The sequence below is a fragment of the Babylonia areolata genome, chromosome 14 (assembly GCF_041734735.1).
Source record: "Babylonia areolata isolate BAREFJ2019XMU chromosome 14, ASM4173473v1, whole genome shotgun sequence".
NCBI lineage: Eukaryota > Metazoa > Mollusca > Gastropoda > Neogastropoda > Buccinidae > Babylonia > Babylonia areolata.
This window is the reverse complement of record NC_134889.1, coordinates 20600739-20624987: the sequence shown is the minus strand read 5'-3', so window position 1 is coordinate 20624987 and position 24249 is coordinate 20600739. Positions and strand designations below refer to the sequence as shown.

Below are 24249 nucleotides of genomic sequence, written 5' to 3'. Positions count from 1 at the left end.
ATGATAATGATAATAGTGTGTATTCACAAAGTGCTTACCCTGTGGCACTAGGTGCATTATACAAATAGGAGCAGGATGGGGTGAGTGGCATCGAAAGCTTGATGATGATGATGATAAAATGATAATGTTAATAGTGTGTATTCATATAGTGCTTACCCTGTGGCACTTGGTGCATTATACAAATAGGAGCCTGATGGGGTGAGTTGCGTCAAAAGCTTGATGATGATGATGATGATGATAAGAATGATAAAGTTAAGAGTGTGTATTCATATAGTGCTTACCCTGTGGCACTTGGTGCATTATACAAATAGCAGCCTGATGGAGTGAGTTGCGTCGAAAGCTTGATGATGATGATGATGATAAAATGATAATGATAATAGTGTGTGTTCATATAGTGCTTACCCTGTGGCACTTGGTGCATTATACAAATAGGAGCCTGATGGGGTGAGTGGCATCGACAGCTTGATGATGATGATGATGATGATAAAATGATAATGATAATAGTGTGTGTTCATATAGTGCTTACCCTGTGGCACTAGGTGCATTATACAAATAGGAGCCAGGTGGGGTGAGTGGTGTTGACAGTTTGATAATAATAGCAATAGTAATAGTAATAGCCCTTATCCTGTAGCTCTAAGCACATTTAATAATCAAACCTGATGGTATTAGTGGTCTTGACACGTAAATAAAACAACAACAACAAAAAACACACCAGAAAATAATGTCAATGAAAAGAAATGAAAAAAGAGAGAGAAAAATTGTGTGTTTTGTGCTTTTGCCTGTGGCACAAATGGAAGTCTGATGGGCTGAGTGGTGTCTAAACTGATATTTTAAATAGTGCTCACCTGTGGCATCATGCACATTTGACAAAAGGGAACCTGATGGAGTGAGTGGTGTTGGCAGGTTATTGATTAAAAAGAAAAAGTGTGTTCATAAAGTGCTTACCTTGTTGGTGGACGTTTGGATACAGTATAGCTATGTCACATATCAGATGAAGCACTTTTTCTGATTCCCTACTGTTGGATTGTCATTCTTCCATCCCCCTCACCCATTTCACTTAGGATTATTGACAGAGTCAGTGAATGCATACACACACACACATGCATGCGTGCATGCAAGCTACACACACGCACACCCTTACACACGCCCACACCCACATGCGCGTGTACACACACACACACACACAGGAATAAACTCTCGGGGACCAACACAGAAAGACCATCACCCCACACCACCCCCCGTACCCCTCAACCCACACACACACACACACTCTCTCTCTCTCTCTTACACACACACTACAGCACATCTCAGTAAGTATTATTTGATTCAAGAAAACCAGTCAGGTTTTCAAGAACACCACTCAGTGCTATATAAATACCATTATTATTATTATTATGAATGAAAATACATACTCACAAACTGTCTTTTCCACGACCCTGAAACAATTTATATATAAATCTAGTTTAACATATTCTGGTGGAACGTTCTTACCCTCACTGTCTCAGTTCCAAATTATTTTTATTAATGATGTAAGGATGTTGCTTTTGTATGTATAATTGTGTCGACATCATGTATATATGTTTGTTTGCTATTTGTCGGTATACTGTTTTTCCCCATTGAATTTGTGCGTCTTATCGTGCTTCGATTTTTCATGTTATCCTCTTCCTACCCCTCTCCATTTTTTCTTCTATTTTCTTGTCTTTTCTTTTTTCTTGTTTTTTTTTTCTGAGGGCAGGATGAAAAAAAGCTGTACAGGCTTATTCTTTTACCCTCAGTAAAGATAATTTTGACTTGACATGTGCATGCATTCATGGATGCACCACCCCCCTCCACACTGACACTAGAAACTGTTGTTTTTTGCCATCAGTATTTGGAGTTCACTTGTGGGATGTTAACTTCTAACTTCTAACCTTACTTTATCAATTTTTTTTCAGAATTATTGGTAGTGTTTCTTTTGTCCTTTAACACAGATGTGAATTTTGATGCTGTGTCGCATCAAAAGAATTTGATATTTCAGTTCATTGCTTTGGCGTCCAACGTGCTGAGCTTCATGAACATGTCCATCATCAACTCCTCTGATGTCAACATCCGCAAACTGCTCAAGTAAGTATGGATGTTGTTTTGATACTTGTATTTCTCTCCTTTTCACCCACCCAGCACACACCAAGTCAAACATGAACATAGTTTTCAGTTTAAAGTTTTGTAAAATGCTTGTAGGATCTCAAGGCCTGACAAGTGTAGCTAGGTGAGGATTCTGGTCTCGAACCCTTGCTCCACTTGTTTTGAAATTTTATTAAAAATTTTTTTTTATTAGTTTGGTACTATACTTTGACGCCGGCATGAAACCAAAACTGCATTTACGCCAGTTACATTAGAGAGCAAGTATAGAGAAAAAAGAAATTAATACAGAGAAAAACAGTTTCAGTGTGGGGAAAATATATCGTTCTCTTTCTTTGCTGTTGATCTGTGGTGATCTCTGTCAGTGCAGCTTTGTTGCCATTTTAACACTTGTCTGTTGTTGTATTCTGTCCACCCCACCCCTTGCCCTTGCCACTCTGATTTTCAGTGTGGCTAAGAACATTTGCACCCACCTACATTGCAGTGGACAGTCATTCATGTGTGTGTGCCAACTTTCATCAGTGCATGCCTGCATGCACCTATGCACCCATACAAACCCCTCACTGCCACCCCCACACCCATACACCTCCATCCACTTGTTCACACACACACACACACTCTCACTGTCATACACTCTCTCATTTTTTTGTTCATGCACACATTTGTACACTTAAATGTCATGTTCACATACTTTGTGTCCTGCTTGTATGCACTGCAAATGTGTGTACACATACAAACAAAACCAAACAACCAAAAAAAACACCAAAATACTTGTTAATCCATTTGTGAAATGTAGAGTGGTGCACTTAGACACGCAATAGAACCTACAGCAACAAAAGGGTTCTCTAAAAATCTGCAAAAAAATCCAGTTTGATAGGAAAGCAGATACGCTCGCACTGTTGTAGAAAAAAAAAATGTCACTGCACTGTAGTGAAGTGCTCTTCTTGGAGAGAGCAGCCTGAATTTCACACAGAGAAATCTGTTGTGACAAAAAGAACAGAACACAGCACAACACAGCACAGCACAACATGACATGACACAACACAATATGACACGACATGACAGCTCAACTTGGCAGGACATGACACACATGACATGACACAGCATAACTGTAACCTCTCTGTGTGTGTGTGTGTGTGTGTGTGTGCGCGTGTGTGCAGGAACTCTCTGAGTGAAGAGCATGTACACATACTGGCGGGACTGGTGCGTGACCTGGACCGTGAGATCGCTCGCAGCGGGCACGGTGAGGAGGGTCAGAGTTCACGCTTTTCTGCTTCTTTTGTTGCATGCTGTGCTGTGCGTTTTTGAGGTGTTGGTGGTAGTGGGCTTGTTTGTATGTTTTTATGTGCGTGTGTGTTTGTGTGTGGAGGAGGATTATTTATTTTATTTTATTTATTACAATTGTGTGTGTGGTTGACAATTTTGCTGCATGTGTTTGGTTGACAATTTTGCTGTGTGTATGCGATTGACAATTTTGCTGATGTTTGTTTCTTTTGTGATCTTGTCTGTTGCATATGCTTTGTTAAGGGTGAAAGGCAAAAGAAATGAAGCTTGTGAGTTACTGGTCTTGTGGTTTGAACACTAAGAAAGAACACCACCAACATGAGGTTTAAGGGTTTTGAGTCCTGGAAGAACAGATTTTTTTTTCTCTTCCTCACTCCCTCTCCCCACTTTCACTTCCTTTACTTCGTCCACAATCCTGGTCTAGGTAGTTGTCTTCTGGATGAAAAGAGAAACTGATGGTCTAAGTGTAGCTTGTATGTAGCATATAAAAAAGATTTGGTAGCAATAAAATTTTCCCCAACCTTATCCCTGAAAAAAGACTTGACTGGCATACAAATAGACATGCAGACAGGTTGAAAAAAAACAAAACAACAACCCTGAAATTTAAAAATGAAGTTGATTCTCTCTCTCTCCTGGAAGAGCATCCTGAATTTTATCAGTCAGTGAAAGCCTTGATTGATATGTAGAAGAATAAGGTAAGGATAGGTTTATTAACTCACTCCGGACAAAGGGCCCAGATCCGGGCCCAACTGTGTACAGCCGTTTCATATGAAGGGCTGCGATCAGGACCCTAGATAGTTTTGAATTTTTGGAGTGGCACCTAATTTCCATAATGACATTATGAGTTAAGATTATCTTAACTGACCTTTCCACTCTCCGCTACAACCAATGAATGCAATGTGTCTTGCTGTGCTTGTGAGCAGGAGAATTGTTTTCGTGGTGACTGGTTCATGTGAACAGTTGGTGTCTACAGTGGCGTCTGACCCTGTTTCATCTCAGTAACAAGGCAGACAACAGAATTAGATGAAGGGTCTTTATTGTAGCTATATAACGTTCTGACATAAGTTTACATTTGGGCCAACAGCAAAGTGAGAGCTGTATTATAAATGGTTTCTCCAGTCAATGAGAAATCATTTACAGCTTAGTCTTTTGTGAAGGACTATGACTCTCAAACTAGGAGGTAAAATTGCACTGGCTCTTAGTGCTGCAGCCTTGTGGGCTAGTTGGCCTTTGGGAACCATCCCAATGCCGACTCTCCTAAAACCCTCTTGGCCGAGAGAGTGGGGATTAACTTGGGCAAGACACTCTCCACTAGAATCAGATTCTAGCCCAAATAGTCAGAACAGCAGTTGCCTCCTCTGCTGTTTTGATGGTCATAGTCGTACACGATTGACTATCATATGTATAACGTTCTGAATTTAATCTGTTTCTAACTCTTTGTGCTTTCCTGAATTCGTTTACAAGTCATCAGTGTGTGCAAAATTCGAACAAAAAATATGGATACTTTCATCTTCTCACTGTATGATAGCATAAGAAGGGAGGAAGTTCTATATTTTGTCCTCAACTAACTCGTTATATTACTGATCAGTTTGGAAGTTTTCAGTTCATAAATTGTAACAGTTGTTTTTTGGTGATTTTATTTCTTACCCATACAAATGAGTTGTCTGTGGGGAAAGTCAGGGGAGGTAAATGGTTGTACTGAGAGAGATAAAATGGTTTTTTTGGTGAGATTGAATTTTGAATCCAAAACACTTAATTGTTGTTGAACTTTTGAACTCGGGGCTTTGAATTCTTTACATCTGTTTTGCTTTTGATTTGGTTGTACTGTGTGTGTGTGTGTGTGTGTGTGTGTGTTTGCATGCAAGTGTGTGCTGGAGTGTAAGAGATGTTGGGTCGAATGTGTATATTACTTGATAGTTTTTGAAAATGATGCTTTTATTATGATGGTGCTGTTTTGACTCTTTTATTCTGCTTTATCTTATGATGTGTTGATTTGATTGAATTTGAGTCTTGGACTTGTAAAGCGCTTAAAGCTTGCTGTTACTTGTGTCAAAGCACTGTATAAAATGAAATTATTATCACTGATATTTTTATTAATCATTCTTCTTCTTCTTTTTATCATTATTATTATTAATGTTATTGTCGTTTAAGTGAATTTTTTCCTTCTGGAAATTGCTGAGAGAATGTGTTTTTCAAATGAGTCCAGGCTTTGTAAATTTTGTTTACTGTTTACTGATATCTTTATTAATTTTTTTTGTTCCTTTCTTTCTTTCCTTCTCAAAAAACACTGTTTTTGTTATTGCACTTTTGAATTACTTGGGCTTTGAATGCACTACATAACTTTTGCTTTTGGTTTGGTTGTCGTTCATGTGTTCAAAGTTGCATTGCATACTGAAACTTTTGTTATCATTATTTTATCTTTTGGGGGAGAGGGGGTCATATTATTTATCTGTAATTGAATTTTCATTTGAAAATATGAATGGGGAAATCAGATTTCTTGTTATTTAAGAGGATTAAAACTTTTTTTTTCACATTTTCCATTTGCACTTGGGGAACTCGTACCGAGCAGGTTTGCCTCTTGTGATGAGTATCCAATAGAAAGTTGTTAGTCCAGGTGTGTGAGTGCTGGTTGCCAACTGTTGTTTTGTTGCTCTGTGTTTTCAGACAAGATGTATGAGGAGGTGTCCATCTCGGTGGCCAAGTTCAACCACAGTCTGATCGCAACCCAGTCCATCTCCGAACCCCTTCAGGTAGTTGTATTCCTGGCTTGGGTGAACAGCCGTCAGGGCGGTGAATTCACATCCACTCTGTCTAGGGTTTAGAACCATAGCCTTTTTTACAGCCATCAAGGCGGTGAATTCACATCCACTGTGTCTAGGGTTCAGAACCATAGCTTTTTTTACAGCCATCAAGGCGGTGTATTCACATCCACTGTGTCTAGGGTTTGGAACCATCAGAACCATAGCCTTTTTTACAGCCATCAGGGCGGTGAATTGACATCCACTGTGTCTAGGGTTCAGAACCATAGCCTTTTTTACAGCTATCAGGGCGGTGAATTCACATCCACTGTGTCTAGGGTTCAGAACCATAGCTTTTTTAACAGCCATCAGGGCGGTGAATTCACATCCACTGTGTCTAGGGTTTGGAACCATCGGAACCATAGCCTTTTTTACAGCCATTGGGGGGGTGAATTTACATCCACTGTGTCTAGGGTTTGGAACCATAGCCTTTTTTACAGCCATTTGGGCGGTGAATTCACATCCACTCTGTCTAGGGTTCAGAACCATAGCCTTTTACATCCATCAGACAGTGAATTCACATCCACTGTGTCTATGGTTCAGAACCATAGTTTTTTTTTACAGCCATCAGGGCGGTGAATTCACATCCACTGTGTCTAGGGTTCAGAACCATAGCTTTTTTACAGCCATCAGGGTGGTGAATTCACATCCACTGTGTCTAGGGTTCAGAACCATAGTTTTTTTTTACAGCCATCAGGGCGGTGAATTCACATCCACTGTGTCTAGGGTTCAGAACCATAGCTTTTTTACAGCCATCAGGGTGGTGAATTCACATCCACTGTGTCTAGGGTTCAGAACCATAGCTTTTTTACAGCTGTCAGGGCGGTGAATTCACATCCACTGTGTCTAGGGTTCAGAACCATAGCCTTTTTTACAGCCATCAGGGCGGTGAATTCACATCCACTGTGTCTAGGGTTCAGAACCATAGCCTTTTTTACAGCTATCAGGGCGGTGAATTCACATCCACTGTGTCTAGGGTTCAGAACCATAGCTTTTTTAACAGCCATCAGGGCGGTGAATTCACATCCACTGTGTCTAGGGTTTGGAACCATCGGAACCATAGCTTTTTTTACAGCCATTGGGGTGGTGAATTTACATCCACTGTGTCTAGGGTTTGGAACCATAGCCTTTTTTTTTACAGCCATTTGGGCGGTGAATTCACATCCACTCTGTCTAGGGTTCAGAACCATAGCCTTTTACATCCATCAGACAGTGAATTCACATCCACTGTGTCTAGGGTTCAGAACTGTAGCTTTTTTTTACAGCCATCAGGGCGGTGAATTCACATCCACTGTGTCTAGGGTTCAGAACCATCGGAACCATAGCCTTCTTTACAGCCATTGGGGCGGTGAATTTACATCCACTGTGTCTAGGGTTTGGAACCATTGGAACCATAGCCTTTTTTACAGCCATCAGGGCGGTGAATTCACATCCACTGTGTCTAGGGTTTGGAACCATAGCCTTTTACATCCATCAGACAGTGAATTCACATCCACTGTGTCTAGGGTTCAGAACTATAGCTTTTTTTTACAGCCATCAGGGCGGTGAATTCACATCCACTGTGTCTAGGGTTCGGAACCATCGGAACCATCGGAACCATAGCCTTCTTTACAGCCATTGGGGCGGTGAATTCACATCCACTCTGTCTAGGGTTCGGAACCATAGGCTTTTACATCCTTCAGACAGTGAATTCACATCCACTCTGTCTAGGGTTTGGAACCATAGCCTTTTTTACAGCCATTGGGGCGGTGAATTCACATCCACTGTGTCTAGGGTTCAGAACCATAGCCTTTTTTACAGCCATCAGGGCGGTGAATTCACATCCACTGTGTCTAGGGTTCAGAACCATAGCCTTTTTTACAGCCATCAGGGCGGTGAATTCACATCCACTGTGTCTAGGGTTCAGAACCATAGCTTTTTTTACAGCCATTGGGGCGGTGAATTCACATCCACTGTGTCTAGGGTTCAGAACCATAGCTTTTTTTACAGCCATTGGGGCGGTGAATTCACATCCACTGTGTCTAGGGTTCAGAACCATAGCCTTTTACATCCATCAGACAGTGAATTCACATCCACTCTGTCTAGGGTTCGGAACCATAGCCTTTTACATCCTTGAGACAGTGAATTCACATCCACTGTGTCTAGGGTTCGGAACCATAGCCTTTTACATCCTTGAGACAGTGAATTCACATCCACTGTGTCTAGGGTTCGGAACCATAGCCTTTTACATCCTTGAGACAGTGAATTCACATCCACTGTGTCTAGGGTTCAGAACCATAGCCTTTTACATCCATCAGACAGTGAATTCACATCCACTGTGTCTAGGGTTCGGAACCATAGCCTTTTACATCCTTGAGACAGTGAATTCACATCCGCTCTGTCTAGGGTTCGGAACCATTGCCTTTTACATCCTGAGACAGTGAATTCACATCCACTTTGTCTAGGGTTCAGAACCATAGCCTTTTACATCCTTGAGACAGTGAATTCACATCCACTTTGTCTAGGGTTCGGAACCATAGCCTTTTACATCCTTCAGACAGTGAATTCACATCCACTCTGTCTAGGGTTCGGAACCATAGCCTTTTACATCGTTCAGACAGTGAATTCACATCCACTCTGTCTAGGGTTCGGAACCATAGCCTTTTACATCCTTCAGACAGTGAATTCACATCCACTCTGTCTAGGAAGGAAGGCAGGATCCAGTCCACTCCTGCTGTGTTAAACTTCCCTAACTGAAGTCATGTACCAAGTCACACGGTGGTGGAGTGAGGAAATTTTGAATAAAGTGCCTTTCCCAAGGGCACAACAACCATGGTGAAGCAGGGTATTGAACCCTGATCAGTATGGTGTTTTGTCCTTGGGACTGCAGACTTGGGCCCTGCCCAGTTCTTTTTTATTTGGCTTGTTTTCACTTGTGTCAGAATTCAAGGAGGGACTGTGTTCCTGGTTCTTTGGATCTCATTCTGACTTCCCTTTGCCTTTAAAAAAAACCCAAAACAAAACAACCCCCCCACACACCCACACCCACACACACGACTGTGTCTGGGGCAGTTGAGATGAATGGCATGAAAATAACACAGTTGAGACAGCACAAATGAGGATGGGATTGTTTTAAAAAAAAAAAAAAAAAGAAAAGAAAAAAAAGAAACACATGCACGCACGCACACACCACACACACACACACACACACACACACACACACACGCACAAATCAATTTACAGTATCTTGACAATTTTTTTCCCCATCCTTCCTCAGGACCAACTCTTGAACTACCTGAACGTGGGGACAGGCACCCCTCCCCCATCTGCCGCTGCCTCTGCTGCCGCCGCCACCACCACCACCACCACCTCCACCTCCTCCACGACCGACCCTTGGCCCCTCACCATCCCCACCCATACCCTCACCCTGCTAGTGGAGATCCTGTTGCTACGGCAACAGAGGGAGAGAGAGCGGCAGACTGGACGTGTGGGGGTGGACGCCATGATTCTGTCCATCTGGACCCGCTTCCTCTCCTCCCTCAAGACGTCCATTCTGAACTTTGACAATCGCACCGAGCAGTTTGAAGGTAACGCCTTGCTGTACAAGGTGCAGAGTCCTTTGCTACAAGGATGCAAGGCTAAAATACATGGATGTTGGTGCTGGTTCCTTTTGTTGTTGTTTTTGTGTGTGTGTGTGTGTGTTTGGAAACTGTCAACTGCCTGATTACGGAGGAAAGTGGATTTTGAAAAAGATGTGAAAAGTGTTGAGTTACCCGATGCATGTGTGTGTGTGTGTGTGTGTGTGTGTGTGTGTGTGTGTGAGTGAGCGAGCACATGTTTGTTGGTATGCTGCGTGTGCATTTGCATATACTACTTCTTATACTCTTCTTTTTCTTGTCTTCTTTTTCTTCTTTGTCTTCCTCTTCTTCTTTTCTTCTTGTCCTTCATCTTCTTCATTATTGCCGTCTTCTTTTTCTTTTGAATATTGCTCTTCTTTGTTGTCTTTATCATTGTTGTCTTTGTCTTCTGGTTTTTTATTTTATTTAAAATATTCTACTCCTCCATTTTCTTTGTTCTTCTTCTTTCTTTTTCTTTGTTCTTCTTTCTTCTACTTCTCTTTTTTCTCTGTCATCTTCTTTGTCTTCTTTACCTTCCTCTTCTCCATGTGCTTCCCTCCACCACACACACTGACTGCGTGTTTTCTTTCTGTCTGTTGGGGTGCTCTGGGACAGACGTGAACGTGGAACACCTGCAGGTGCTCATCTTCCTCTTCCACAGCCTGCAGCTGTCGCACAAGAAGACACTGCTGGTGCAGGTGGCACACATCATCATCACCGTTGCCGAAATGGACCCCAAGTATGCGCTAGTGCTGGTTGATGAATGTTTTTTTGTTTTTTTTGTTTTTTGTTTTGTTTTTCTGTGTTTGTGGGGCAGGGTTTTCTTCTGGGCTGATGTGTATCAATGTAATTGATTGATCTATATACCTTTGCATCTGTATGTGTGTGTATATGAATCAGAATCAGAATTAGAATCATATTTAATTGCCATGAAAACTGTAAATGAAAGGTTTATAGACACAACAGTAAAGGGTAAAAAGAGTGTGTGTGTGTGTGTGTGTGTGTGTGATTTCAGTCTTGCACAAGATTTGCATGGTTTCCTGTTTGGATGAAAATTTAAATCCTTGTTTCACTACACATACTTTAACGTGACCCACTAGTGCAGACTCTGAGGAGAATCCTTGTTATTTCAGACGCAGCAGGTGTCTCTGTCAGATGTCTTGGGATGATTTGCTTCAAAGAGGAATGTGATCATAATGAGCATTTGATTACACATACTAAACCATACCTTGACCTACTGGTTCAGACTTCAGCAGGATCTGATACAGTCATGTTCAAAATACTATCCACCCAAGTGAAGAAATCAAAAATAGCCTGAACAATTATGATAATAATTATAATAGTGTTAACACAGTCTGAACCCAGTCCTGTGCAAAACACCACCCCGTCCAGGCGGAGAAATCAAAATTAGCTTGAATAATTATGATGATAATCATAACAGTGATAACACAGTCCGATCCCTGTCCTGTTCAGATGTCTACTCCGCCAAAGTGGTGAAATCAAAATAGCCTGAATAATTATGATGATAATCATAATAGTGATAACGCAGTTTAATCCCTGTCTTGTGCAGAATACTTCTCCACCCAAGTAAAAAAATTGAAAGTAGCCTGATTAATTATGATGATAATCATAATAGTGATAACACAGTTTGATCTCTGTCTTGTGCGAAATACTACTCCGCTCAAGTGGAGAATTGTAAGTTGCCTGAATAATTATGATGATAATCATAATAGTGATAACACAGTTTAATCCCTGTTGTGTGTGAAATACTACTCCGCCCAAGTGGAGAATTGAAAGCAAATTGTGATGATAGTCATATGTGATGAAACAATGCGTTTTAATCTTGGCCGATGCCTGCAGGCGCCTGGGAGAGACGGTGCCCCTGCCCCTCAGCCGCCTGATGCTGGTGTTTGAGTACCTGCTGCACTACCTGTACGACCCGCCCCCGGCCCTTATGGACCAGGTGCAGTGGAACCTCTTCACCGTCTACACCTTACCCCATGGGCGGGGAGGGGAGGGAGGAGGAGGGGCAGGGGGGGCCGCCCCCCGTACCCCTCAGTACTTCCACTGCCGGGAGGTCGAGGACCACTTCCGCAAGAGCATCCTGGCCTTGGAGGGGACGGAAGGTGGGTTTTGTGGGGGTTGTGTGTGTGTGGTGGTGGGTGGGTGGGGGAGTGTGGTGATTAGGAGATTGTGGAGGGATGAAGGGGTGGGTGAAGGGGTGGTAGGGTGTGGATGGTGTAGTGTGTTAGTGTTGTGTGTGTGTGTGTGACTGAATGAAAGGATGGAGTTAATGAGTGTGTGTGTGTACGGATGTGCATTTTTACTTTTTGTGAGAATGCATGTAAATGTGTCTGCTTGTGTACACGAGTAGCTAAGTGTGTGTGTGTGCTTGTGCTTGTGCGTACATGAGAGAGAGAGAGGTAGAGGGTATGCATTTAAGAGAATCATGTTCAGGTGACATGTATTGATCGTATCAAACTGTTGCAAGCTACAGCCAGTGTTCTCTCTCTTCTGCCAATGTTTGTGTCTTGATACTGTGCTAAGACATGCCAGGAACTCCTGTCTGTGTTGAGCATGTTGTGATCATGTCTGGTAGGTATATCTCATTTAATTACTAATTGATTAATTGTGATAATTTGTCTGCAGTTGGTAACATGAAACCACGCTTCTACAACTTGAGTCCTTCAGACAGTCCCACCCAGGATGTGCCCAAGATAGATGGGCTGGTGAGTATTGTTTTGTCATTGTTTCCGGGTTCTTGCCGTTGTTTTTGGGTTTTGACACCACATTCAAATAGATCATTGGTTGTGTGGTGAAAGAATGCTTAACTTTAACGGAAAGTGATGATGAGCTGGATAGTGTACCCTTTTGTCAGCTAGATAGTTTGGTCATTGTTTCCTGTGTGGCCAAGTTTTGAAACCAAGCGCAGACATATCTGTCATCAGTCGTGAGATGAAAGAAAGCTGTAACTTAAAGCTGTAAACACTGACAATTGCAGATTTGGACTAATATACTAGTTTGCATTGGATGGACAAAAAGAAATGTACCTATAGTTACTGCCCTTCCTCCAGTTACCTCCCATGTATTCAAACGCAGCGTGACAAACCCACCCCTCGTGTGTGCAGGCGTGCACGTGCCTGCTGTCCAACCAGGACAATGTGGACTATGGCCTGCTGTACTCGTCCTGCATCCGACTGCTGATGGCTGGCTCTCGCTGTGACTTCACCAAGAGCAAGCTGTCCCCACTGGTAAGCTTTTGTTTTTTACTGGGGGCTTGGTCCGCTTCAAGTTGTCCACAATAGACCACAAATTTGGAAGGAAATTGAAATGTCATATATAATGAAATTCAATTTTTGAAGAGAAATGTAAACCAGAATTTTGGAACAGAAATCGGTAGACCAGAATTCCAAAACCACAGAAAACAAAACAAAACCCAAAAAAAGCTTTCACCGTTGTAGTTTGAGGCCTGTCTGTGATGTAACTTTTATACCCCATCTCACTCTCTGTTTCCATGTATACACAAGTACACATATGTATGACCAGTAGGTCAAGGTATGGTTTCAGTATGTTTCCATGTTCACAGATTCAGATGCTCCAGAGTCGGCTGCCAATTTTTCTCGATCTGGATCTTGGAACGAACTTAATCTTTTGCTTCATCAAATTTCTGCGCTCCACTCTTCCCGATCTGAACTTTAAACCTACCTCTTTTCAAACAAGCTTACTCCTCCATTGAATCTTTCTGGTCTTTACTTTCTTTTGATTTGTGAATGACCGGTGTGAAAGCACTTTGATTTGTCTGCACTAGATTCAGCATTATGCAAATATGTTGTTATTATTATGATTATGTACAGGACGCGTCAGCCATGCACTACCACTTCCTGTTGGTGTGGCGCCTGCTGGCCTGCCTGCCTCCGTCTGTGTCGTACGTTGACAAGGTGGGTGCCGGCACTGCCCCGGCAGGCAGCGGCTTCATTCTGCACACGCTGCGATGGATCCCCCGCCTGGCCCACAAGGCCTTCATCCCCTGGGTCAAGGTCAGTTGGTGATGTTTGGAAAGAATGATGGCTACGGAATTGATTTGGGAAGAATGTTGTGTCATGTTTATTGATGGTGGCAGAGTTTGAACAATGCGTGTCACAAATATTGACATCTGCAGTCTTTGAACAATATGTTTCGCTTGTATTGTTTGTTGTGGATTTGTAGAATTATGTGCCACAAATATTGATGGTAGCAGACTTTGAACAGTGTGTGTTGCATATATTGACGGAAGTGGACTTTGAACAATGTGTGTTGGATATATTGATGGTAGCAGGCTTTGAACAATGTGAGTCGCATATATGGATAATAGCATACTTTGAACAGTGTGAGTCGCATATATGGATAATAGCATACTTTGAACAGTGTGAGCTGCATATATGGATAGTAGCAGACTTTGAACAATTTGAGTCGCATATACGGATAGTAGCAGACTTTGAACGTTTATTGCATATATTGATGGTAATAGACATTGAACATTCCCCCCCGCCCCCCACACCCCCTGAATTCAGCATTAGAAAAGAAAGATAAAGTGTGGAATTTTAAAAGAAAGTTCGTGAGTGAAGTGTGTAGGATGATGGTTGTAAATTTAAGAAAAGAAGTGGAAATCAGTGTAGAAAAGACAACATCTGAATGTGGCTGTGTATTTGTCATGGGAAATCCGGGTTCAACAGCATGTGAGATTGGGAAATGTGGATAATCACATTTAGAGAATTAGATAATGATTCTGGAATCACTTATTTATCTTGGAAAAAATGCAGATGTTGCTGATTTTTATTGTTGTTATGATGTATTTTTGTGGTTAAAAAAAAAATGTATGGATGATTGTATGTGTAAGCAAATGCACAGGTGTCTTATCTTGTGTATCTGTAAGTAGATGTGTCTGCTTCAGCTTACTACAAAAAAAAAAAGCAAAAAGAAAAAAAAGCAAATGCGTTTTGTTTGCTTGCGCTTTGTTTTGTTTTGTTCTTGATTGGACTTATTTGAGTAAATGCAGATTTGGAGATTTATAATGAATTATAGGGGGAAAAAAAGAGGAAGGGACAAAGTGGTCATAATAATGATTAAAAAAAAAATTTTTTTTGTTCCCCACCTGGCAGGACTGTCTGATCAAGCAAGGTCTGACGGCTCAGGTGGCAGAGAAGAAACTGGCCGCCGCCACAAAAAGCACAGACGACATCACTTTCGACGTCAGTCAGGCCGTAAAGCACATCAAACAGCTGGTGAGTGATATCAGTGGGAGTGATGTCTTTGATGATGGTGACAGCATCAGTACTATTTGATGTTCTGACTGTTGAGAAGGGATGGAAAAATTGAAAAGAAATTGAGTGGACGCACGACAGAAAGACAATGAAAAGATGTGAAATGTTGAGAGGAGATAGCAAGGAAGACTGACATTCAAAAGGAAAATAAACCCAGGAAATATATCTGGGCCGATTTTCTCTTGAATTGATTTAGAAATTGGAAGTGGTAAATAAAAGAAATCAAAAAGAAAATCTGGTCATCCTCTCAGAAAATAACTGAAAACTAATTGACTAGAAATGATTGTTTTAATCATCGAACAGTTTCTCCTGTAATTCCAGAGAAATTGAAAATAAATACTTACAATTGTTAGAAAAATAAGGTAAAAAAAAAGTGACCCAGAAATCACATGATTTTTCATGATTTTTATCAACCCAGACAGACAAATTAGTGATCAAAAGAAAGAGCAAAACAAAAGGTTTATAAATGTTAACTACTCTTCTATGTGGGTGCAGATATAGCTATTCCACAGTCCACACAAAAATGTATCTGAACAGTACTAGATAGATAGGATGTTGGTCACCACACTATTAAGTTACTATTGTTTTACAGATTACATGTTGGGCTCATTGGTATCCATTTGAAACACTCAGAAACAACACTACAAAAGCTTCTTCTCCTTTATCTTGTTCCTTGGAGCCTTGTTCTAACACTAATTCATCAGTTTTTGGCAGTCTAAAATGTTGAGTCAGTCTACTAGCTGCCGTCTTAACGAATGCGTCCAGTTTAAATGTAGTTCATCTTGTGAACAAACTCTCACACACAGATGGTCTGTGTCTAGGGAAGAAGAACCATTTAGAAATATTAAACTGTCATTTGCAAACATATGTTACTACCCTTTAAGTATTGCAGTCTCAGTGAAAATCGCGAGATTCCTACGCTTAAATGTAAGCGGAACAGCTTTGTCGCTGTGGTCGTGCTCAGCACATATGTATGCAGAACAGCGCGATAGAGTCATTGGATTTTCATGCAACACAAAAGACGGAATGAAAATTTTGGAAGAAAATTTCCTTTTAAACCATATATCATGTTGACAGTGCTGTTTCTCTTCCCAGGCTGTGGAGGTGCCAGTGGTGGTTGAGAGGAAGATGGTGGGCAGAAAGGAGCTGCCTGGCCTCTCCACCATTCTCATCCTGGATGCTGCTGTCGCCAAGGTGCAGGTCGTCCTCGATGACCTCTTCTCTCGATCCTCCTCCTCCTCCTCTGTAAGTTTGGGGTGCAGGTCTGGATAAGTGTTGCTGTGTGTGTGTGTGGGCGTGTACATATGTGTGTGTGTGTGTGTGTGTGGGCGTGTGTGTGTGTGGGCATGTGTGTGGGTGTGTGTGTGTGTGGGCGTGTTTGTGTGTGTGTGTGTCTCTCTCTCTCTCTCTACCTCCCCCTCCCTCCCTGCCTGCCTGCCTGTCTGTCCGTCGCTCGCTCTCCTTCTCTATCTCTGTTGGCAGTAAGGCAGCCTGTTTCACAAATGACTATGTTTGTAAAGCACTTCGAGCTGGGTCTTTGACCCAGGATAGGTACTATATAAGTATCCATATTGGTCAGTTGGAGAAAACGTGGTTTTGTTAGAATTAGCAAATCTGGTAAAGGTTTAAAGGCTCTGAGCTGTAGTGTGTTTGAAATGGAAAGGATGGTTGAATGTGTCTTTTGTGTGCTGTTGTGCTTGTTTCCTGTCATCTTTGAGTGGGAGTTTAGACACTGATCTTATGAGTATGTAGGTGACCATTAGATTAATTCAAAGAGAAAATGTGTCAGGGCAACATTAGTTTCAAGTTGCATTTTTTTTTTAACTGTTGTATATTTCAAAATCACATTATTGCAACTGCTGAATACTGAAGGGCACATTATTCTAACTGTTGAATATTCAAGGACCACTAGGTATTGAGTGAAGAAAAGAAAGGAACAAAAAGAACTGGGAGGAGGACAGAAAAAGCAATGTGACAGAAATATTACGAACATCGATCATGATGATGAATATCAGAGAACACTAATTATGGTGATGACGAAGAACTGACATTGATGATGATGATGTCTGTGAGCGTGACTGATATCAACGATAATGATATTGACTTTGAACTTGAATTGGCATTGATGACTGAACGTGAAGTGATATTGATGACGATGATGATGTCTGTGAACGTGAACTGATATTGATGACGATGATGATGATGACTGTGAACATGAACTGACGTGGTGATGATGATGGTGATTGTAAAACAGGGAGAGACGGAATCCAAGAAGAATGTGAAGGTGGTGATGGACTTGATGCCTGCTGTCCACAACCTGATTGAAACCTACAGCATGTTTGTCAAGTCAGTCTTTTTCCTTTTTCTTTTTTTTTTAATTTATTTTTTTTATTATCATGGTTATTGTTTTAAGTAGCTTACGATATTCTTGGGATTAGTATTGTAGTTTTATTTTAGTTAATCCCTTGATTAACTCATTCTGTACTGCCCGATGACTTCCTTGATTATACTCTCTGTACTGGCCGTTTGTTTAAGTCACAAGAAAAATATCTTTAAAAAAAAAAATGCAAGTACATACAGCTGTGAAATTTTGTGATGATATAAAGAATATAATGGACTAACATTTGGCAAAGTTTCAAAGCGCTCACTCAGTTATTGACTGATTTATCATATTTGGAAAAAAAGATCCATGTTTTTCACAACTGACATAAAGGGGAGTTTTTCTCATATAACAGAAATTTTACAAATGTGGTCTTTTGTAACCATGGACACTTCCTAATTGTTGCAATTGAATGGGAAAATGTGTATGCACAGTGGATATTCACAATAGAATCAGTTTGCATTCGACTTTGAGCCACAGTTTTTGCCGAAGTTGAGGCGCCATCTTGTTGAGAGCAAGCGAGACAGCAGAGTTGGGTGACTGTACACTCGCATGTATTGTAAAACAAAGGCCTTTTCAGCCACAATAAAAAGTACAGGTGCACTTTTGGGAGACTGTAGAACAGAGCTGTGCTGATTAGTTTCGCACAAATCCGTTAACCCATGAACTACAAATTTTAGAACTCGCGGTACACTATTGTACCACAATAACAAAGCATTGTGGGCATGAGGTACGCAAAGGCGTGCCTTAGTATAGAAGGAGTGAATGTTGCCTTTTTATGGATGATAAATCCTGGATTACTGTTGCCTTTTTATGAATGATGATGCTTGCATTACTGTTGCCTTTTATGGAAGATAATCCTTGGATTACTATTGCCTTTTTATGGAAGTTAATATCTGGCTCACTTTTGGATTTTTAGATTACTGTGGCTTGTTTTCATTTTATTGAAGATAACCCTTGTATAACTGTTACCTTTGTAACTCTGTGGAGTATTGTTACGTTTTTATGGATGATAATCCTGGATTAATGATAGTGGGTTTTTTTTACAGTTAAAAAATAATCCTTTCTGCCTCTGAAGATGAATTTTATTATACACATTTACCATTGTGTTAGGGCATTGCTGTATATGTTGATGGATTAGGGCTGGAAGTTTGAAATGTGATGAAAACAACCAGTTACACATGCAGACGTGCTTGAACATGCATGCGTGCGTGCAGGCACGCACACACACACACCCACCCACACACACACGCAGTGATACAGAGAAGTTAAACGCTGACAACAGTGACAGAATTTCTCCCCGCCTTTCCCACAGGTCGTGTGTCATGCTGGAGGTCTCGGAGTCAGACGACAAGACGATGACGCCCCAGCGCCTCCGGGCCTACAGCCGTGTGCTGAGCGTTGGGTCCAGCATGAGCGGCAAGGTGGCCGGGTTCGGATCCGTGATGATGTCCCTCCTGCCCAGCCCCGTGAAGAACGCCATTGAGAAGTGGGGGCTCTCCGCCATCAACGAGTTCCCTCCCATGTTTGCCTGGGTCAGTGGGTTGTGGGTTGTGTTTTTGTGTTTTGTTGTTTTTGCTTTGTGTTGTGTTGTTTTTGTTTTTGCCTTGTGTTGATTTTCTGTTGTGTTGTTTTTGCGTTGTGTTGATTTTCTGTCGTGTTGTTTTTGCTTTGTGTTGAGTTTTGCTTTGTGTTGATTTTCTGTCGTGTTGTTTTTGCTTTGTGTTGATTTTCTGTTGTGTTGTTTTTGCGTTGTGTTGATTTTCTGTCGTGTTGTTTTTGCGTTGTGTTGATTTTCTGTCGTGTTGATTTTCTGTTGTGTTGTTTTTGCGTTGTGTTGATTTTCTGTTGTGTTGTTTTTGCTTTGTGTTGTGTTGTTTTTGCGTTGTGTTGATTCCATGGCAGTAGAATTAAGTCTGTCCTTATGGGTGGGTGAGTGCATAGAATGTTTTGTATTGCTGTGAGTTTTTTTCCCTTGTGTGATGCATTGCATTGTATTGCATTCAGGAAACATTTTATTTTTGTAAAATTACAGCAGATACAGCAAAGCTACAAGGAAATCTGAATTAAAAGCCATGGGTTTTTTGTTGGTTTTTTTTGGCCCTCCAGTGAGTTATCGACAGAGCAAGTGAGTTTGTACATGTGTTAACTGTGCATGACATGCATTCATACATGTGTTTGGATTGACGCACACTCATCACACACACTGCACCACGCCACACTACACTTTATCAAACCATGCTGCACCACACCACACCCACACACTCACACACACACACATATGCCCGTCCACATCCACACGCACGCACACACACATGCACACGCACACACACACACACACACACATGAGTTTGCAGGCGTGCACATGCTCACACGTAATTGTCATGAAATATTAATCAGAATGTAAATAAATCCTCCTTGTGTTTTCCAGAGGAATGCCTTTGCCAACGACACCATCCCCTGTGAGAGCTACATGGACGCCATTCACAGTGCCCACATGATCACACTGTCTGGTAAGTCAGCAGCACTGTAGGGAATGGACATTAGGTGGAACTTTCTCTCTTTGTGATTGCGGTCGTCACTTGAGCAAACTGCTTCCAGTAACATGTTTGTCCTTTTTTTTTTTTTTTTTTTTAACAGGATAGGGACAGAGAACAGGTGAAAGGGTGATTATACTGTGTAATTTATTTGCCTATGGTGGTTCCGTTTAGAAGAAAAAACATTTTGATTAGCTAATGTAACTTGATTAATCTTTTGTTTGGTGTCATATACTGTACCATGTCAAACTGATGCAAACTAGGCCTATGGTTTGCTCTGTTTGGCCAAATTTCGCGCGGCTAACAGTGAAAAGACGCCCCTCTTAGTCTGGCCCGCTCTTAGCCAATCAAACTTTTAATCTAATGTTTTGCCTCTTTATTCACCCCCTGCCTTACCCTCACCACTTTAATTTGTGTAGATAATAAAGATGTAAATCATGCAGGTTTATGCTCACTATAGATATGATATAAATGTAATTTGCAAATTGCGGTACTTGAGGAGTTGGGGTTAAAGAAAAGTTCACTTGTTTATAAATGTTTATTAACAGAGATACAAAACTATAACTATATGGAAAGAGCAGCAACAAGCTAAATGCTAAGGGTAGTTTAGTACAGACAGCATTGTGAAATTTATATTTAATTTGTGCATGGGGGTGGAGGGGAGCAGTGTTTTATGGTGCATACATAGGTTAGATCAGATGGCCCATGAGGAATTGGGTTCTGTTCAGTTGTTTTATAATCAGGTATTCCATTAAGCTGACCCACAGCCATGTATGCACATAAGCCAGCATACACAACAAGCAGGCACACAAGCCTGCATGTTGACCATGACACAGACTTTGCATGGGATAATATGGGACGTTCCAATGTGTTTCAGGCCAGCAGAGCTTCTGTATCCATGCCTCTATTCGTCACGTCCTGAGCGCCTTGGTCAGTTTCGGGAACAACCTGCTGACGTGAGTACCACCACCATTTTCTTTCAAACCTCTTCTTTTCCTTCAGCTCTGTGAAGAGTCATTTGGGTGAAGTTGTAGAATTTGACAGGAAAAATTGTGATTAGATACCATCTGTGTTTAGCTTTTTAGCACCAGACAGAGTGTTGTTTTTTAGTTATAGAATTTGACCGGAAAATTCTCCTGTAACACATGTAAAATGATGTTTTGCTTTCAGCAGTCTGTTGAATCTTTTGTATGCCATTTGAGATTATAAATGTTAAATCGTAACACTGTTGTGACAGCTTATGTAGATGATCAGTTTTATATATATATATAATCCTTGACTTGCGATAAGGGATATATCCCTTTAAGACAAGTACAGTTGAGACTATAAATGTTAATCAGAGTATAAAAGCAAGAAGTTAACATGAATTAACTCATTGAGCCTGTGTGCCCAAACTTTACTCTGCTCTTAAAATTCATCTCATTAAAATGGTTTCCATGTTCCTACATATGCATAAACCACAAAGAAAAGGAACTAACTTCAGCAGTATTTCCGGATATATCCGTATGTAATTTGGAGGAAAAACTGTCTTTTCTTTGTTCATTTCCCCCACATCAGTTTGGCATGGAAGCCTGCCGAAGCTAGCTTCATCAAATTGACAGTTCAGAGTAGCTAAAGCCTAAACTTTGAAGTATGTGTGGTTATTTAAAGAAGATTATCCCAGGTTATTTAAGGAAGATTATCTCAAAGGAAAAAAAAAAAAAAGGATTTATTTGAAGAAGGCTTTCAGGTGACAACGAGTTGTTTGTACTTGTCCCTGCAGGTGGAGTACTGACACCATGGCCAACAAGGAGTTCACCAAGGTTCTCCTTCCCCTGCTGTTTGATGCCACCACAGAGCACATGGCTGAGTCGGTCAGTTGATTCCTGTGGTGGTGCTTGTGTGTGTGTGTGCTTGTGCATGTGTGTGCGCGTGTGTGTGTGTGTAGGTGAGCTTTATTATTTGTGTGTGTGTGTGTACAGGTGAGGTTTCACATTGTGTGTGGGTGGAGGTGTGTGTGAAGAAACATGAAGAGAAGGAGAGAGAGATTTTTAGAGAAAGCACAAACTGCCAGGTGTTTATGAAAAGTAAATGCTTCTGTGAACCCTTTCTAGTGTTTGTTAGACATTCCTTTCAGCGCTGAGTGAAAAAAAGATTGCTTTTAGAATTTTTTTGCTTTGTATAATACATTAAAGTCATGCATTTCTCTTACATCTTTCCACAGTGTGTTGGGTTACTTTAAAAAAAAAATTATATTACCCTTCAGTTTTTGTTAATTGATTATGTACATCTCCATAAGGTGAGTGGTTCAATCCCAAGTTAGTTTTAGAATGCCAAGAAATTACCCCTGAGCATTTTGTAATAAGAATGAAAGTTAACAAATATTTGTAAATACTTGAGTGCAGATTTTATGGTAGGCGGGTCTGGTAAACAGATAATAACAACAACAATAACGATAATACTAATTCTAATTATCATTGATGTAGCACTGTCAAACATTTAAGATTTTTTTGTGTTGTTTTTTTTTGCTGCCCCATCATCTACACTGTTTCAGTGGCATTACTCACACACTGCTCATACCAAGCCCCCCATACACAGCCACACCTGGGTTCGTGTGTTGCAGTCCCAGTGCCAGCAGTCCACAGGGACCCACCAGTGTTATTTCAGAGTACCTTTGTTATCTTCTGCTGAAGGTGATGTATACCCTGGGTGTTATTATCAGAGTACCTTTGTTATCTTCTGCTGCAGGTGATGTATGCCCTGGAGCGAGTGATTGGTTCCTCCGACAGCGACGACTTCAACAGGATGATGTACGAACACGCTGTGGCCATCTGCCACGACATCATCGTCACTTACTCCGATGCAGAGAGGTGGGTGTCTTTTGTCGAGAAAAACGTATCTCACAAGTCCCAGATACATAAGTATATCTTTCAGTTAATGTCTGATATATATATATATATATATTTTTTTTTATAATTTTTTTATGCTGTTATCATTCACTTATCTCTTGATACAGAGAGCTTGGTGTCAGTGTGGATGTTAAGCTGTGTGGAATACTTTTTTTTTTCTGAAAGTTAACAAATATTTGTAAATACTTGAGTGCAGATTTTATGGTAGGCGGGTCTGGTAAACAGAGGGATGAAATGATAATGGTATTTATTTAGCACTGAATCTTGTGCAGAGACAAATCAAAGCGGTTAAAAATGGTCAGATGAATAATGGAGTTAGGAGTTTATGTGGGAATTGCAGCCTACAAACCCAGAGAGAAGGGGAACATGTTTTTTGAAAAGATGGAAATTTCCTTTTCATAGCAGTTTTAAACATTTGTATGCCACTGTTATTCATTCCTTGCTTGTGTGTATTCAGCTTGGTTTTACTTTTTGAACCCTTAATTCAACCACTTTTTGTTTTGTTTTGTTTTTTGCACTGGACTCAACTGTGGGCTGTGAGATTGTGTAGTTTGAGTGACAAGCTGGTGGATGCATAAATAATCTTCAGTCAGATGAATGAAGATGTAGTGTAGTGTACTGTACTGTACTGTACTGTACTGTACTTGCATTGCAACGTATGTGTTGTCACCTTGCAGTGGGTTGGATGAGAAGATCCTGCAGGAGTGCATCCGCTTCATTGACTCCATTGTGGAGAACCTGCCAGGGGCACGGGCCCTGGACTCTTTCTACAGCAGGACAGGAGGTGAGGGGACTTGGTGTTTGTCAGTTTGTGTGTGGGTGTGTGGAAGGGTGTGGGTGGGTGGATGATGGGTGTGTGTGTGTGCGTGAGGGGGGGCCTGCGGGGGGTGGATGTGTGTGGGGGTGGGTGGGTGCTAGATTTTTTTGTGGGATGGAGTGTGTGCTTGCATGTGTGTGCTTGCAAGAGTGTGTGTGTGTGTGTGTGGTGCATATGCGTGTGTGATGTCTGTGTATGTGTGTTGTGGCCATGAGTGTGGGTGTCTGTGTATGTATTTGCGTTGTATGCATGTGTGTGTTGGTACATGAGCGTACACCTGGTGGGACAAGGGTGGAGATTTTTCTGCTTTACCAGACCAGCATATGTGCAGACCTGCTAATGCACTTGTGAGATGATGAACATATATACAAGGTATGAGAATGTTGATATCCAAGCCTGGACATTGACCTTGGCTGAAGGTGCAGACATGGCCACTGCAGCCATAGTTATTGACCCATCAGTGCCCAACTTCTTTGTTATTTTGATGTGTGTTGTAGTATAATATGGTCCGAACTATGTGTTGTCAAGACA

The 24249-nt window shown here is 41.2% G+C and overlaps 1 protein-coding gene across 6 annotated transcripts in view; it reads left to right on the top strand.

The window, feature by feature from the left end:
* LOC143289901 (E3 ubiquitin-protein ligase UBR4-like) overlaps window positions 1-24249 on the top strand; it is a 154119-nt gene that overhangs the window by 15073 nt on the left and 114797 nt on the right. For 4 of the 6 annotated variants that reach the window (XM_076599135.1, XM_076599136.1, XM_076599139.1 and 1 more), the window contains exons 13-30: window positions 2018-2103; window positions 3279-3370; window positions 6067-6152; window positions 9457-9766; window positions 10412-10535; window positions 11657-11922; window positions 12446-12525; window positions 12925-13047; window positions 13651-13833; window positions 14935-15057; window positions 16192-16341; window positions 17351-17442; window positions 18792-19011; window positions 19908-19989; window positions 20891-20969; window positions 21776-21866; window positions 22741-22862; window positions 23579-23685. In XM_076599135.1, the coding sequence (XP_076455250.1) occupies window positions 2018-2103; window positions 3279-3370; window positions 6067-6152; window positions 9457-9766; window positions 10412-10535; window positions 11657-11922; window positions 12446-12525; window positions 12925-13047; window positions 13651-13833; window positions 14935-15057; window positions 16192-16341; window positions 17351-17442; window positions 18792-19011; window positions 19908-19989; window positions 20891-20969; window positions 21776-21866; window positions 22741-22862; window positions 23579-23685 (2416 nt within the window). The remainder of the gene's footprint in view (window positions 1-2017; window positions 2104-3278; window positions 3371-6066; window positions 6153-9456; window positions 9767-10411; window positions 10536-11656; window positions 11923-12445; window positions 12526-12924; window positions 13048-13650; window positions 13834-14934; window positions 15058-16191; window positions 16342-17350; window positions 17443-18791; window positions 19012-19907; window positions 19990-20890; window positions 20970-21775; window positions 21867-22740; window positions 22863-23578; window positions 23686-24249) is intronic. The other 2 variants (XM_076599140.1, XM_076599138.1) reach the window with 1 other exon arrangement.